The sequence below is a fragment of the Homalodisca vitripennis genome, chromosome 4 (genome assembly GCF_021130785.1).
Source record: "Homalodisca vitripennis isolate AUS2020 chromosome 4, UT_GWSS_2.1, whole genome shotgun sequence".
Lineage (NCBI taxonomy): Eukaryota > Metazoa > Arthropoda > Insecta > Hemiptera > Cicadellidae > Homalodisca > Homalodisca vitripennis.
The window spans coordinates 64114913-64133949 of record NC_060210.1 but is presented as its reverse complement, the minus strand read 5'-3'; the positions used below and the strand labels follow the sequence as shown (position 1 = coordinate 64133949).

Below are 19037 nucleotides of genomic sequence, written 5' to 3'. Positions count from 1 at the left end.
TTTCCATAATTTCCTTCAAAAACCCTCCTTGTTTATTAGATACGAGTTGGTTGTAACTTAGAAGCAATTGTAAACCTTTTTTGTTCTTAACAGCTCTAGAAACGGCTTTGTGTTGCTCTCCAGAAAGAAGTATACGATCACTTCCGTGAGACAGCTGTTCATTAGATAATCTGATTACTGTAGATTTCCGTTGTTTGTACGCTGTACGAAGCTTACGTTTTTGAGCTTTGGATAGCCGAACTGTATAATTATGCTGACTTTCCATTCTATACGCTTTCTTATATACAAAACACTGACATGAAAACAATAATTGCCCCTACTAATGAAAAAAATAAAACATTTTTATTTTACTTTTTTTTGTTTTTTGCTTAGTCCGACCGATGTACGTGCTCTAAAAAACCCCCAGAAGAAACCATGTCCAAAATGCAGTAAGGAAATAACGGTTTCCAACATGGCTCGGCACCAAAAATCTCAGAAATGTGCTAGCAACCAGCGTGGTATGACATATAACGAACGTCTGAAAAAGATGGAAATCAAACCAGCTCCTAAAAGTAAAATGTGTTGGAATTGTGAAACACCAATAGTCATCCAACTGGAACCGTCACAAATAATCGAAACGCCATATCCGTTTGTCAGCACTTCATGAAGGTCCTCGATACAGGAGTGAAATATTACCCATTACGAGACAGACACCAAGACTGCCGGCACCTACTCCAGACATCAACATGCTGGTAAAGAAATACCCAATACGACCAAGGGAAGTCAAACAAGTACCGAAGGTCAATACAAACGACATAGCTCTTGAAGCGATGATTCGAAAACCGACTAGACCACAAAAGATTCCTACAGGTGTGAAAAAGATTATTAGTGAGACACCGACTAGTACAATTAATAGTGAGAAATTGATTAGTCCTACCATGGAAGAGACACAGCTTCTGTCTGAAACAGAATCACCTTCAACACCTCATCTGATTCCGGTACGTACTCCAGAGGAGTCACAGACAATACTTGATGAAATATCAGAAGTCCAAGATTGAAAACGTATGTGATTATGAACAAACGTGGGATCAAAGATCCAAAAATGTTTCTTGAGATATGCAAACCACTCGTTGTTGAAAAACTTCAGGAAGCTGTAAAAGAAAAACTCTTAAGGTAAACATGGTTTATCATGCTGAATTCAAGAAAATAATAAACGATGTGGAGGTGACTCAAGTCATGAACTTTAAAACAAAAAATGAAATTCTTTACTCGACAACGTCTCTGTCTGACTATTATAACTCAGCAAAACTTAAAATGTTGTTTGAGATGGAGGAGTTGGAAGCAAACGGTTCTCAATGGTCACTAAAAAGTGTGAAAGACTTGGAGATCAGAGTCAACCGATACGTTCCTTTTCACGGATCCAGCTATGTGGTTCTACCAAAACAGATTCAATCCAAAAAGGCTGTTGTTAATGTAAAAAACGAAGATCAGAAATGTTTTATGTGGTCTATTCTGGCAGCTTTACATCCAGTTAAGGTTCATCCAGAAAGAATCAGCAATTACGAACCTTTCAAACGAGAGCTGCTTCATGCACTAGCAACGTGCGAATGCCCCATGAAACTTGACGATATAGCAAAGTTTGAAAGACAAAGTGGAATTTCTGTTAATGTCTATGCTTATGATGACAAATTCGATATATTCCCGCTGAGAATAACTGATAACGAGATGGAAAAACATGTTAATCTACTGTTTATCAGAGAAAAAGCAAACACTCACTACTGCTGGATCAAAGATATGTCCCGATTGGTTAGTTCACAGATCTCACAAAAGGGACATAAGATGTGGATATGCAATAGGTGTTTGCAACACTTTACGAGAGAGGATTTACTCATCAAGCATAGAGAAGACTGTAACACACACGATGCTGTGAAATTGGAACTACCAGAGCCAGGAACTGTAATTAGATTTAAAGATTTCAATTGCTCAATTAGAGTGCCCTTTGTGTATTACTCAGACTTTGAATGCTGTCTAGCACCCATTTCAACATGTCAACCATGTAAAGTGGATTGTAATGGTAATCATCAGTCGTTCACTATTAAATATCAGAAACATAATGCCATTTCTTTCTGTATGTATGGGGTGTCAGAGGACGGCTTTTCCAAACCACCGATTAAATACTTTGGAGACAATGCTGCACATGTATTTGTAAAATCATTGATGGAGGAGTTGATAAGGATTAATGAACTTTACAAGAGTGAAGCAATAGTCCCCATGCAGTTGATGACAAAAGAGCAACAGCAAATGTTTGCATCTACTACTACGTGTCATATCTGTGGAAATTATCTTGGTGATGATCGTGTTAGAGACCATAACCATTTGACGGGTTTGTTTAGAGGAGCAGCTCACAACAAGTGTAACATCAATTTAAAAAAACCTAGGTTTATTCCTGTTTTCATTCATAATTTGGCAGGTTACGACACTCATCTATTCATTAAAGAGTTTGGTAAGTTCAAAAATCGCATATCATTGATACCCAACAACGAGGAGCGGTACATTTCCTTTACGGTCAGTGTGGAAGGTGGAATTGAACTACGATTCATCGATTCATTCAAGTTTATGTCACAAAGTCTCGATAGGTTGGCAAAGAATCTGACTAGATCTCAATTCAAACACATCTCAACATATTACAATGGTAAGGACCTCAATTTATTGCTACAAAAAGGAGTGTACCCTTACAACTACATGGACAGTATAGAAAAATATAGTGAAACATCACTACCTAGTTAAGAAGAATTTTACAATAGACTGAAGAAACAACACATAACAAATGAAGATTACAAACATGCGTGCGATGTATGGACCGCCTTTAACATTCAGAACATGAAAGAATATACAATGCTGTATAACGAAACCGATGTCTTGCTGCTTGCAGATGTTATGGAAAACTTCAGGGATGTATGTCTCAATATATACAAATTAGATCCTGCATGGTATTTCACAGCACCTGGGTTGGCTTGGAACGCAATGCTAAAAATTACAAAAGTCGAACTGTCCCTATTGACTGACATCAATATGGTACTCATGGTTGAAAAGGGTATTCGTGGTGGTATTTCACAGTGTTGTCATCGATATGCTAAGGCAAACAATCCCTACATGAAAGAATACGACAAATCGAAACCAAACAATTACCTCATGTACTTGGATGCAAACAACCTGTATGGGTAGGCAATGTCTGTAAAACTATCGTATGCAAACTTTCAGTGGAGCAGTACAGACATCGATGTAATGAAAGTTAGTGACGATTCACCCACAGGCTACATATTAAAAGTTGATTTGGAATATCCTGAAGAACTACACGACGTACACTCTGATCTACCTCTCGCTCCAGAACGTAAAGTCCCACCAGGATCGAAAATGGCAAAGCTTCTGACAACTCTCTACAGCAAAGAAAAGTATGTCGTACACTACAAAAATTTAAAGCTTTATTTGAGTCTGGGTATGAAACTAAAACATGTTCATAGAGTTCTTAGTTTCAGTCAAAGCAATTGGTTGCAACCGTACATTAATCTGAATACCATGGAGCGTACAAAGGCGAAAACTGATTTTGAGAAAGACTTTTTCAAACTAATGAACAACTCAGTTTTTGGTAAAACTATGGAAAATATGAGAAATCGTGTGGACATTCGTTTGGGTACTAAATCCAAATTAGTGGAATGATGGGTTAGCAAACCGAACTTTAAGAGTCGGACCATCTTTACAGAAAACCTAGTTGCTGTACATTTTAGTAAGAAAAAACTTTTGTTAAATAAACCTATTTACGTAGGTATGAGTATTCTAGACATATCAAAGACACTGATGTATGATTTCCACTACAATGTAATGTAAGAGAAGTATGGATCTAATATAAAAATGGTGTACACCGATACAGATTCCCTGATATATGACATCAAAACGAAAAACTTCTATGAAGACATGAAACATTTAATTGGATTATTTGATACAAGTGACTACCCCAACCCCAACCAATTTGAGCTTCCCCACGTAAACAAAAAAGTTCAGGGTAAAATGAAAGATGAACGTAATGGTCGAATCATGTGAGAGTTTGTAGGACTACGATCCAAGATGTATGCGAGCAATATAGAAGACAACCATTTCATAAAGAAGTCTAAGGGCGTGAAAAAAGCTGTAGTTGAAAATGAAATTACCTTTAGCAACTATAAAGACTGTTTGTTTAGTAACATCGAGCACTACAAAACGATGAATACAATTCGGAGTCAAGCACACAAACTCTACAGCGTAGAACTCCATAAAGTGGTACTTTCATCAAAGGACGACAAGCGTTTCGTACTCGAAGACAACATCCGAACCCTAGCATGAGGTCATTATAGAATATGCGAAAACTGTTAAATTGTAAATGTATGTAAGAGAACATACTATGGAAATTCAAGTGTATTGCAAAGATAAATTCGAAGACCAATTTTTACCTAGACCGTTACAGTGTCTTATTGTAGGACTGTCTGGGAGTGGTAAAACGAACTTGTTATTGAATTTCATTTACAACAAAGATGGAGTTCCGTTCAAGAATCTATACGTGTTTAGTCGTTCAATAGAATAACCTGCATATGTAGATCTGCGTGAACAATACAGTAGATTAGAAAAAAACCTTAGAAGACATAGCGTTTTTCTATTCATCCTGTCAAGATCTCATTTCTATCGATGACTGCAAACCAAACTCACTTGTGGTATTCGATGACTGCCTCCTAGAAGAGCAAACTAAAATCAAAGACTATTTCATTAGAGGACGTCATAAAGGGATTTCTTGTGTCTACCTGCAGAGCTATGGTCGGGTTAATATGCAGGTCATACGAAACAATGTTAATCTGTTGTGTCTGTTTACAATGAACAAGTACTATACAAAGAGAGTGTTCCAGGACTTTGTAGGCTCTGACATGACTTTAAACCAATTTGAAGCTCTCTCATAAGTCATAAGTCATAAACCTTTATTGTCTGTAAGCAAAACACATAAAGTACATGCAATAGACAACGTCAATGGCCATCAACATATAGATTGATGAAATACAAAACAGTACAGTATTTTGATTAAAATTTAAAGCATTTACAAAAAGTTATAAAGATTTAAAAAGTCACAAAGTTAACAAAGATAAAATTTACAAATTTACAGATCTAAGGCTAAAAAATTCATTTAAATCATAAAAAGGATTTAAGCTTAACCAATTGTAACATTTGAACTTAAATAGTTTAAAATCTAAGAGTTTACTTTCATTGTGCAACTTGTTAAATATTTTCAGACTTACAATATAAAAGCTATTTTTACATTTACTTAACCTACTGTATGGCACATCTAACTGGAGTTGATTTCTGGTATTGTGATTATGTACATCAGATCTATGTACAACTAAACCTAAATTAAATTTCCTCTTCATATACAATAAACATACATAAATATACAAGTTTATCACAGTCAAAATCTTACATTTAATAAATAATGGTTTACAATGTTCTTTGAAAGTTGCCCTATTCATTATTCTTAAAGCTTTTTTCTGTAACACTAATATCCTATTAACATGACAGCTATTTCCCCATAGAATTAGGCCATAGTTTATCACAGACTGAAAGAATCCAAAGTAAGCTGTTCTTACATAATTCTCTGGAACAATGCTCATAAGGGATCTTAACAAAAATATAACTCTGGACAATCTAATACAAACAAATTCTACATGTGATATCCAAGACAATGAATGATCAAATATCACACCGAGGATTTTTACGTTACTATTTTCTATTAAACTATGGTTAGTGTTTTTAAGGCTACAAAGTAGGTTCTGGGTTTTATCATTATTTAAAAGAAGGCTGTTTGCACTAAACCAGGAGCAGGCTCTTTCAAGAGTGTCGTCAAAATTTAATTTTAAGAGGCTTTCATCTGAATGCACACTTAAAAAAGTAGTGTCGTCTGCAAACATGATGGTTGATGAGGCAATGATATTAGTCTCCAAGTCATTAATAACAACTATAAAAAGGAGAGGCCCCAGCACAGACCCCTGAGGCACCCCAAAAATGACCTCGGAACAATTTGATCTCTTACCACCTACGTCAACAAACTGAGTTCTGCCTTTCAGGTAAGATTTGAAAAAATTTAGGTGGAGACCACAGATACCATAGTACTCCAACTTACCCAAAAGTATATCGTGATCTATACAATCGAAAGCCCTGCTCAGATCACAAGCAGTAATCTGGGCATGACTTCCGCCCTCAAAAGCAGAGAGAATTCCAGAGACCAAATGCTCCAGGGCATCTGTGGTAGACATTCCTTTGCGGAAACCAAACTGGCATCCCGACAAAAGTTGTTGGGATTCCAGAAAACGGTTTATCTGAGTTTTTACAACTGCCTCAATGATCTTACCTAAGACAGGCACTAGAGAAATTGGACGGTAATTTTTAACCTGACACCTGTCCCCTTTTTTAAAAACTGGGACAACTCTTGAGATTTTTTGAGAGCTGGGGAATACACCTTCTAGCAGGTAGGAGTTAATACAAATTACAAGTGGTAATAAGATTGCATTAACAACATACCTTACAATGTTAGCTGAAATACCATACACATCTTTGCTTTTAGAAGCTTTCATTTTCGACACAACACTAATCACATTTTCACTGGTCACATTTTCCCATTCGAAGAGTGAGGTGGGTCGCTTGGCTCGTTGCAGCAAATCCTCAGAAGAGGTTGATGGTGGCGGTATGCTGTTTCTTGCCTCGCTGACCGACTCAATGAAGTAGCTGTTGAAGTCCTCCGCGCTGATTGAATCATCTGCAATCTGCCGTCCCTGAGCTGACACCTTCCTGACCAAGGTCCAGGCAGCCTGACATTTGTTAGCTGAGAGTTCAATAAATTTCACGTTTGCATTCAGTTTAGTTTTATTTACCTCTTGTTTATATAAATTTCTGAGATGTTTGTAGGCCCTATGTGACTCTTGACTTTTAATGCACAAGTAAACTGTGCGATAGGCCATAACATTATCTTTCATTTTCTTTAGTTCCGGAGTGTACCAATTTGATGTTGATTTTGTTTTTCTAGCCTGTTTGTTCTTCTTTGTCAACATTTTCAAAGGGCAAGCTTCGTTGAACAACTCCAAGAATTTGGTAAAAAATAAAGCAAACTTGTCTTCAGCAGGCAAATGGTTTTCCTCGAGTAGTTTCACCCAATCCACACTACCTAAGAGTTCCGAAAAATTGTCCAGGCAACGAGAAGAAAGGTTACGGAATACATAATTTTTGTAGTTATTGGAGTCAGGAACAGATGATATTTTCAGACTTGTCTCTAGGCCACTATGATCACTAAAATCAACAGGAACTACACAGGTACTACTCAGCTCGAATGGAATATTGGTAAAAATGTTATCGAGGCAGGAATTAAAACGAGTAGGCTTATTATTAAGATATTTACAATCAAACTGCCTGAGAAGGTTTAATAATTTTCTCACACTAGGTTGATCTCGTGTAACATCAAACTTAGAGTTAACATCACCACCAATCAGGATGTGGGTTTTCATTCGGCTGAGATTTGTTAATAGCAGCTCTAAATTGTTCAAAAATATATTTTCATCACCAGCTGGAGAATGGTATATACTAACAACGATGAGTCTAGGATTTTCAACAGCAACACATTCAAAGTTTATTTCGTCACACAGCCACTCAAAATCAAGTACATTGCACATAAATTGTTTGTTTTCACAAGCAAAAATTCCAACACCACCTCTGATATGGTTCTTGCGACAGTACATTGTCAAAGGTATATATCCCTCCACTTGAAGGTAATGAGCTTCATCTGCCAGCAGCCAATGTTCACTGATACATAAAAAATCATATTTACTATCAGAACCCAGTAGACTTAGTAAATTTTCTTTGCTGTTTAGGCCCTGGATGTTCAAGTAAAGAACCCTTGTTTTACTCGCATCTTCTACTGGGTTTAGGCTATCTTTGACCCAGTGTCTACCTTTATTTGTGAGTTTAAATTGCGTCTGTGTTTAGGAAGATTAAAAGTACTTATTAGAGTACCCTCTGGCCAAAATTCTTCACTGAAAATATCCTCCCACAGATTTTCTGGTACCCCCACTTTGAAGGAACTATAAGTTGGATATTTTGTGGTTAATTTTTCTACCACATAGCTGCCTTGTTTATTTGCTTTCAAAAAGCTTTCTATGTCATTTTTTTCAACTGTCGGTTCCAATCTTGAAACAAATATAAACTTAGTCCTTTTGATTGTGCTGAGGTTATTTTTGGTAACTGATTTTCCAGTCAAAATCTTTTGGGTAGACCGGTTTATTAGCCTAGGTTTGGCAATCCCCTTATTTAGGTTATGTCCATTTAGAACTTGATTTCTTTTATTTACAACTGTTTTCCACGGATTTTGGTTTACACTAATACCAACGGAATCTTGAAGGAACGGAAAATCTTCGTTTTCTGGGCGTTTCAAATGAGTTTCACGTTCTTCATCGTATTTTACTGTGTTATGATTCCAAACAGAAGACACCGAATTTGAACACTCGATTTCCGATGAACAATTATCGATGATTGAACTCGAATTCGGGACATCGATTGACGATTGCACTTTCCTAGTGCTCGTTTTGGACGTCTTTGAGCAATTCCTGTTTGAAGCGTTGACAGAATTTAACTTGTCAACGTCAACGGTTTTACCGGCAGACGAAAACACTTGACCTAACCTCAAATTACTCTCAGTTATCTCGTCAATTTTATTATTTAATGCTAAATTGTCTTTTACCAGCCCTTTAACAACGGTAACTAAATTCTCAACAACTGATTGTAAATTTATAAGGTCATCCACATTCCAAACACTAGCAACTAACCTGTCGATCTTCTCGGCACAAGCTGTACAGTACCACTTCACATTTTCTGAAACTTCATTTATGAGTTTATATCTATGATCAGAAATGTCCACACAAGATGGGTGATACCACTTCTTGCAAAACCCGTCACAATAAAGTCCTTTTCCATTTCCAGGAATAATTAAATTGCAGACTGAACACGGAGCATCTTCTGGTTCACCCGCCATTTTTTCAATCCCTCTGCTTTGAGTGCTGGAAAACATCTCATGGATTCATATCTATTAATACAACAGCTAAACCACAAAAAAGGAAATATATGTGCAATTTAAAATGGAAACTAAGTGTTGAATAATACTTCGTTGTAAAACGTTACAGCAAACTTGATTTGACGTTCCAGTATAAACGTGATTTAGCGTTCTCCAAACGTAATTTGACGTTCTAGTGTAAACGTAATTTGACGTTCCAGTGTAAACGTAATTTGACGTTCTAGTGTAAACGTAATTTGACGTTTCAGTATAAACGTGATTTGACGTTCCAGTGTAAACGTTATTTGACGTTCTCTAAACGTAGTTTAACGTTCCAGTATAAACGTGATTTGACGTTTAAGTGTAAACGTAATTTGACGTTCTAGTGTAAACGTGATTTGACGTTCCAGTATAAACGTGATTTGACGTTCCAGTGTAAACGTAATTTGACGTTCCAGTGTAAACGTGATTTGAAATTTTTGAAGAATAACTGAATCTATTACTATAAGTATACAACATGGCGAACAAACTAGATGCAAAAGAAGCAAGGCGACTTGAAAAAATTCAGAGTGTCTTGGCTGCAAAGTTCAAACGTGCTGAACAGGATGAATTAAAAAACTTCTCAAACAAAAATACTATATCTTCAAATGCTAATGAGACGTCTACCAATCGTAACATATCAATAACACATGATCAACCGCTCACTGTTTCTAAAGCTATAAAGTTGGAAGAGTTCAACCGGAAATTACAAAGTGAGTTTGCTCAGACCCATTTCAAAGAGTTAGAAGATGTTCGTGAAAATGAGAAAAAGTACGAACCAATCACCAGAGCCATTAGGGAACAACAACATAGAGAATTGGAAACACAAAAGATACGTAGTCAAAACCGTATGAAACAGTTGGTAAGATTTCAGCCTCAAGCATCAGATCGTCGAACGTTTGAGGATGTAGATTACGATGATGAGCCAGAAGTACAACCTCAAGAGCAATCGATGGAACAGTTGATGGATTCTAAATTAGTTTGGTTCTCTAGGAGCCCGATACCTTCCAAAATCCAACGGCAAACAGTTTGGTATTTGGTACGATGAAAATCTAGAGCATCCGATGATCGGTTCCGAACCGATTACATTTGATTATGATGACATTATATTAATCAGCTCTGAAAAGAAATACAAAGGGACTGAGGGTCTTTGGAGATTGCTGATGAAAAACAATATAGTAGAGAAGTATCTGTACACTGATGAAGACTGGAACTCTTACAAGGACATTGGTGAGGACAAGCTCGCTTTTCCAAAGAAACAATCCCAAAATTAGTCCCAAATCAAGTCAAGGACTAAAGTGGAAACATATGATAAAACCTATTTGGGATGAGTTGGTGAATGGAAAAGTGGCAACAGTTGATTCAGGGTTAAAGGTTTACAATGAAAATCCGGTCGAATATAGGTACATCAAGAACTTTAAAGACCTCATTGACAGATTACACTACATTCAAGCTCAGGAAGAAGCTGGGAACAACAACTTTCATAATGAAAAACTGTCTGTGGTTGATTTCCTTCACGATGAAATGGAAGACCTAATTGCTACACCTAAAGGGTTGAAGTATCTAGTCAGATGTTTGTCTGTTTTGCCTGAACATGTTATAGAAGGTAAAGGGCTTTTGAACGACATCATTAACAAGTTACCATTCGAGTTACATGCGCCCAAGAACTATAATCTTGATACGTACAACTACTGTGGGCCCGGCACCCTGCTTGACAAGAGACTTGCTAGGGGAGATAAGGGAATTAATCCCCTCGATGAAGCTTGTAAGAAGCATGATATATGGTATAGGGATCATAAAAACACAGAAGACAGGTGGGAGGCGGACAAAATATTACAAAAGAAAGCTTGGGAGAGGGTTACCTCAGGTGATGCTGACTTGAATGAGCGTATGGTCAGCCTAGCAACAACAGGAGGAATGTGGTTGAAACGTAAACTTGGTATGGGGTTAGGAACTTCAGGATGTATCTACCCTTTAGATATATAAAGCAATGAAAGCAAATATTTTTTACCATATATATAAGAGAGGATATATTAGAACAGTGATCAGTGGTAAAACCAATGATGGAGAAACTGTATATTGAATTTTCGAGCGGTATAGCAAGAAGTGAGTATAACTGTAGAACTGTAATGCCAGTTTCAGAGCTCAACTTCAATGCACCCAACAACAATACAACATTCAAACTGGATCATGGAGACGCATTTTATGATTCACGCATAATGTACCACATTCAAGGAAAGTGCAAAAATCTTATGGATCTGATTATCAAACTAACTCTACCGTCAAACTGGTAGACAACTTCGCGGCCTTCTTGTTTTCAAGAATAGAGCTGAGGAAACATAATACATTGATCGAGACAGTAGAACTCCCCGGCATCACCAGCACTATAAAGGGGATTGTTAGTTACAGTAACACCGAAAAACAAACGCTCTCAAGTAGTGGTTTCTCATCATCGTTTACAGGAGGTGGGAAGTTTGAGGCACTCGGTACACTTGGGCATTTAGGATTAGGGTTCTTTGACCACCTACGTTACCCGATGTACAAGGGAGGTTTTGAAATCACATTTACTAGGAATGAAGATAATGATGCGTTGTTTCACTGGAAAGGGGCAGGGTCCACAGCAACGGATCCTGGCGATGGGAACATTGTGATAAGAGTCGTGTGTGTTACAAGTCCCCATAGTCGATTATACCAGCACTTCCAAAATCCAGTTAATTGATAGTTTGAAACATTTGAGTGACAAGGATGCTTTAGTCTACAACTTCTTTCAATGGCAATGCATCGACAAAAGAGGGGTGTTCGGTTCATCGTTCAGCTTCGATATTACAAGTGTTTACAGAAATGTGTAGAATCCTAGATTTGTTATAATCGCACTTCACACAAACAGAACAAACACTCAGGCAAAAGATCCTAGTAGATTTGACAGCTGCAACATCAAAAATGTGTCTGTGAAAATTAATGGAGAAAGGTACCCTCAGGAATTGCAGAATTTTGATATTACTAATGGTATATACAGGATCATGTACGATCAGTACCTAGGGTTCCGAAAAATGAACTTCGGAGACAATAACGTGTTATTAAACCTGGAAGAATTTATTGATAACTCACCTTTGGTTGTAATTGACACACGTCTACATCAACCAACAACAGACAGATCTCGAAGTGACATTCAGATTGAATTAGATTTTGTAAAAGGTAGTCCATCTCCACAGGGGAGCAGCGGCACCACAGCATATGTTGTTGTATCTGAGGCACATTTCTCATATGGCATTACTCGAAACATAAAACGACGTATTGGTCGGAAGCTTGATGCATTGTTGTCTGTGAATAAAAAAAAAGAGATATTCCCGCTGTCTCTTGGTGAAATAGAAAAATTAGCAGGTATATTAAACATTAATGGGTTTAGAGGTGTTTTCATGCGACGGTTACTTCCAGACAAACCTTCAACTGAAAATCCCATAAGTTGTTAAATGCAGTCGGTAATACATTTTTTGTTGGCTAAGGACAGTAAATCAATTGATATTAATTGCCAAGTCTGTGAAGTTTATGGGAACGATGTGATTACTTAAGGGCGAGTGCATTAGTGGTGCATTAGGTTTAAAAATGGTCAAACTAATGTGCATGATGATGAACAAAGTGGACAGCCAGCATTGTGACTGATGAAATTGTCTGGTGATGTAGTTAGGTTACTATAAATTTTGTGCACAATGGGTACTGAAAATCTTAACAGAAATCTATAAAAATCAGTGTATGGCTGCTTTATTGACATTTTTGGACACATGAAAAGGATCATGTCCTGCTGCTCGATTGAATCATTACAGGAGACGAGGCCTCAGTAAAACACGTGAATTTACAAAACCAAATTACAGTCTATTGAGTGGGGGCACACACACACACACAACATGGAGCTGTGGAAGTGTGCAACTACCTGGTTGAAGTCTCAAGGGGTAGAATTTCATAACGCTAGAATATCAAAACTAGTTTACTGCTATGATATTGCCTAAATTTGTATAGTGACTATGTAGAAAAATAGTATTTTAGAGTCACTATCAAATGTATGTAATACAATTTTTTTCTAGTGGTTTGTTTTTAGTTTATATCAAAACGTAATATACTTTCTTGATAGCCCTCGAATTAAATGTTTCAGAATTATGGATGAATGTAATGGGTTGGTTAAAGAAAGGCTTTTTATATAATAAAACGTTTAATATTATACCTAATAAATTAATAGTACATGACGGACGGAGTTTAATTTTCATGTATAGCAGTATTGTTACAAAGATGAATAAAAATATAATAATACATTAACAATATAGTATCACAAAATAAACATACATGTAAGTGGCAATTGGAATGTTAATCATTCATATTTATTGAGCAGGCTTATAGTAACACCAACTCCATCTATATAAGAACGTTAAAAAAATATTTATACATGAAATAAAACTTAATTTAAGTAAAATATTATGGGTCAATAATTTGATTAAATTATTTAAAAGCTTATAAAATAAACATATAATATTATAGTAATTAACTCTAGATCTGGCAGTCTATATTGGCAGGTCCACTTTTGCTGCTTTTCAAGCTATATAAAAAAAAGTAATAGAACCTTTTTCATACTTAACACGTATAATATATGTAATAGTCTTGTATAACAATGTCTGAATATTTAAGGAGAAGAATGGGAAAATAAGCTTAGATTGTATTAGTAAAAGTGTATAACTAGTGGAATCAAAGATTGAATAATAACTAAACTAGAATTTAAATTAGGCTGTAAAAAAATTTAAAAGTATGTGTCTATAAGAATCATAAATAAAATTTACATTTAAAATATTTTATTTTAGGTACAGTAAAAACCAACAATACCATAAAAGCTCCTTTTGATGTTTTTTTGAAAGATAACTAAATAATATGGTTGTAGTTACTTTAAATAACTCTTGCTATAATCTTTTTAATACTATTTTCTATTCTCCAAATTTTATAATTCACCCTTGTAAAAAAGAGCACTATAAAAAAAGCATGGATTTTCTCACTCAAGAACCGATGTGACTGAGGTGGCCCAAGATTTGAAAAAGATATCCAAAAAAAAATTCAAAAATGAGTTCAAACATCCTTAAAAAATGAACTTATGCTTTATTTTTATGAAACTAAAATTAAAACATGTTAAACCAAGCTAAAAAATCATTAGAGGAAAACGAAATACTCTAGAATAAATTTGTTTGTTAATGCTGTTATAAATTAAACATATAGTTTCCACCAATGATTCTTAGAGGACGATTCCAGTTCTATAATGAGATCAATGGTAAAAACTGATACCTTACTTAAATGTTGAAAGTCTTGTAATATACAATTCTTTATCTTACATGTAACAAGTGTAGGTTATAATTAAAATAGGTTGATACTAAGTAAAGTTAGTGAGCCTATTATGTATATTGAGAGTAACTGCTTGAACAACAAATGTATTTTATCAATCAGTGTTCTAAACTAAACAAAAATACTTCCATAAGATTAACATTGGAACTTCGGAAGCCAAAGAGCATATTTTGAATATTTAAGTATTTATTTTTTACGCTACAAAACAGGCAAAAGTCCAATTAAGTCACAGAAGTTCTACAAAATAATATAACAAAAAAGGGAACTAGAGTAGCAGCAAAATAATAACAATAACATAAACACACGATAAGAACTTTCAACTGATACCAAAATGTATATATAAAGTAGTATTTTTAGATACCTAAAAAGTCATACAAAAATCAATAAATTCTTTTAATAATGAACATACCAATGCTGCTACTTCAATCGTTTAACAAATACAATTATTACCAAAGTCAACAAAATATACACCGTCACAATTGGTAAAAAAATAAAGTCTCTAAGATTAGCAACTTTTTTAACTAAATACCAACATAAAAATCAGAACAAACTTTTGTTGAACGAATTAGATGTTTTTTTAAGTACTTTTTTCCTTAGGTTTTATTATCTACAATGAATACATAAAATATTAAATGTTCTATACTTTATTAACTACGAAATAATTTGTTGGTATAATTGTTGTATTATTTGTTGGTATATTTAATAAAATGTAAAACTAGATTAAACCTTGTCTAAAATAACTATACAGATTTCTTAAGTTATGATTAGATAATCCCAGACTTGACATGCTAAACAAAGAGAGTAATTTCCTAACTGAAAATTCCTTGGAACACTCCAACTAAAAGAAAATAAACACAGTAAAATAAACTTTTACTTATAATTTCATTTTGTGCATTTTTAAGGTGAATATATCGAATTTAATTATTCTTTTAGTTTTGTTCTTTTTGTAAAAACTTATATCTACATTATACATATTATGAAGTATGATGTTGCTTAATCATATTAAAAGTAAAAACTAAATTTGTATAATTCATATTTAACTGTATACACAATTTATTTTACATTTACATTCACTTGGTGAGTGTGAATGTATGTGATTATAACATATAAAATAAATATATAGTTAATAAAAATAAAATGGGCTTTTTATTTGTAGTCTTTTAGATCTAATTTCTAGACCGTTCTCTTTAACCATCACCTGTACCTCATACAAAACTATTTTCACTTAAAGATAAACATCCAACAATGCTCTATGATTTGCTTATTGGTACTAAACAATAATCGGGCAAGATATTATCACTCGGTTTTATCTTTTTACAGTAAATTAATATCCATTCCTTTAGATATTATTACGTTATTATTTGGTCTACATGTATGTAAACTATAAATAAAAAACACCTTCAACCAATTTTGGAAGCTCTTTTGACAACTATTTCACAACATCAAGGCACACAACCTGAATCATTAATTCTATATGAGGTTCTAAACTTAAACGTTGTACATTTTGTACAGTTCTAAAAATAAAACTATATTTTTTTTGATTGAACTCTATATGACTAAATGTAACCACAGCATAACTTTGCCATCTTTGTATTAATTCTAAAACTAGAAACTATGATTTAATTTAAACTTGTATATAATCAAACTGTTAAAGTCCTCCTATGAACAGTTTTACTACCTGTGTAGAAATGTACAGGGTGACCGCCGGGAACCGGACGTTTTTGGAATTGCTAGTACACGCTCAGCCAAGATGGGAGAGGGGGGAGAGTGTGGTGAATGACTTCGCTATACAATGCCATTTCAGTAGCCATGGAGCAGTGGACAGTGGAGCATCGCATGTTTGCATACGACGCGTTTGTGCAAAATGGCGAATCTGTTACAACGGTACAACGGATTTTTCGCACTCATTTCAACCTTGGACGCCATGGTACGGTTCCTACCCGCAATACTATTCTCAGGTGGGTTTAAAATCTGAGAACGACAGGAGTTATTTTAAAGAAAAAATCTCCTGGCCCAAGGAAGACCGTAAGGACGCCGGAAAACGTCGAGAGGGTGAGACTAGCCCTCATTCGGAGCCCAAGTCGTTCAGCAAGAAGACATGCAAGTGAACAAAGGTTAAAGCGTGAATCAGTGCGGAAAATTTTGCAAAGTTCATCCCTATAAAATGTGTGTTGTTCAGAAGCTATAGGAAAGAGATTACGCTCAGCGAGAGGACTTCGCCGTTCACATGCAAGTGTTGCTCGAAGATAATGACAGCACAATAATCATTATGAGTGATGAGGCACATTTTAATTTAAATGGAGAAGTTAACAAGCAAAATCCTGTCTAGAGGTCTAGACAGAAATGAACACGTTTATTTTCAACAAGATGGTGCCACACCGCATACTGCTCGCTTGTCAATGGCTGTGGTCCGTCGGATGTTTCCAGGAAGGCTCATTTCCCGTTTCGGCGACATCCAGTGGCCCCAAGGTCACCAGACTTGACGACTTGTGACTTTTTTTGTGGGGGTACCTCAAATCACAAGTCTGCAACAACAAACCTCGCACCTTGGCAGAGCTAAAGGATGCAATCAAGACAAAAGTGGCAGCAATTGATCAAGAGCTTCTCGAACGTGTACATGCGGATTTTCTTAAAAGGTTAGGAACCTTTAAGAAAATGGACACCATCTATTTGACGTTATATTCCATAAGTAACATTGTTCCCTAAATGGCATGTAATTACAAACATTTCTATGTAATAAAATAAGTTTTATGTTAAAAAATAAGTGGTTTATGCTTATTTAAAAAAACGTCCGGTTCCCGGTGGTCACCCTGTATAAGTAAGGGTGTTATGAAAAGTATATAAAGAAGATACATTTTTATATTACTTATTTCTACATAACTTCACTGAAGATGCCTCCCAGAACCCAAAACCACTTCTGTTCTAAGTTTATATAAATATAGTACATAACACGGCTTCCAAAAATAGCCCAAACTAGTTCAAACTTGATACTAAAATTGATTTTGTAAATATCTAGTAAGTTACTAGAACACCAGCTTGGAACACCATTTTGTTCCAATATGGTGGCCGTGACTTTTAAAAATGTATCACTGTTATATAAGGACCAAGTGAAAAAAAGTGTTCTGGAATGCTTACAATACTTCCTACACTTATTCTAAGAAGTAATTTTGTTGTATCTTGAATGGTTTTTGAGAATCAATTACAGATAAATGATTAACATAATTGTGACATTCACATTTTGTTATTAGTTTAATAGCTCTAATACCAATAAAATAGTTATGGACCTTTTTTCAGAAGAAGTACACCTGTATGAACATTTATAAAATGTTTAACCATGTTTGGTTAATTCTTTTAGAAGATTTAATTTTTTTATAATTTACAGTATATACGATAAAACTAGTATATGAAGGATCTTCACTTGCGTTGTTACTACCTAATAAACTATCTGGTCAGCTATAATTCTCTTAACTGATCTTATTCAAAGTTGAATTTTATATGACCAAAACCTCTCTTACCGCTGCTGCAATACAAAACCAGATATAATTACCTAAAAAAGAGAAAATATAAAAATGTAGTCAAATTGACTTTGATTGCTTGATTTTGTTCTGCAACAATAATGTTCATATTGAAACTAAAAAAGTAGAACTACATTAAAAGTATAGTATTCCCCAAATGTTTGTTTTACATCAGATGTCCAGCGGTTCCAGAGCCAGAAGTAGTCTTTGACGTCAGACATCTGGTGTTTGCCATATTGAGGGTTAATCATTTACATATATTACAAACAATACTTGCATTAATTACCCAAACAGAGTTACAAATCGTTGTTCTGGATGAACCGGTTCCCTTCAGAGTGTTTCCCAACATATCGGAATCTACATTTCCCATACATGCCTGAAAAACATACAGACTACAATGAAATAATTACTAGAAGATACCAAATTGGATCATGTCAAAACAATCTTTTTATTTTACTTAGTAATTCAAGAGAGATGATGATCAACTTTCATAGGATTAACACAATGTATTTCAAATAAAACACCTACTGAGGTGGAAACAATACTAGAAAATATTACTTACATCCTTCCATTTGTAATTTTGTCTTTCTTGGGTAAATTAACTCTTAATATAAAGTAAACGGTCATACAACTTTAAGTTGGCAGTCTGTCTTTTGGTGTAATATGTTATTATGTAAAATTATACAGTAATAAAGTAGACTCTCACTTATCCGGCAGATATCAGACCTCGGTATTGCTGGATTATTGGAAGGCCATAAATAAAAATGTACAAAATGTGTGTTTTACTACACCGGATACTAATCAAAATTACTATAACAGTACTTGTGTACTAAATTTAAATGAAAAGCATTAAAACATTTTCTTTACACATTCTTTTTACCTATTTAAAAATTGGATTTTATCAGTGCTGTACCACACTAGAATTAAATATAATTGTAACTTATGGTAGGTCTATTCCATTAGAGTAAAAAATACTTTGATTTTCTTTTGTTGGCTTGAAAAGACACTTTTAATACTTTCTCTTG

The 19037-nt window shown here is 34.9% G+C and overlaps 1 protein-coding gene across 2 annotated transcripts in view; it reads right to left on the bottom strand.

Moving 5' to 3' along the window:
• Positions 1-14445: 14445 nt before the first annotated feature.
• The window catches only part of LOC124359406 (leucine-rich melanocyte differentiation-associated protein-like), a 35489-nt gene continuing 30897 nt past the window's right edge, over positions 14446-19037 (bottom strand). For both annotated transcript variants that reach the window (XM_046812123.1, XM_046812122.1), the window contains exon 6: positions 14446-18388. In XM_046812123.1, coding sequence (XP_046668079.1) covers positions 18309-18388 — 80 coding nt within the window. In that variant the 3' untranslated portion in view covers positions 14446-18308. The remainder of the gene's footprint in view (positions 18389-19037) is intronic.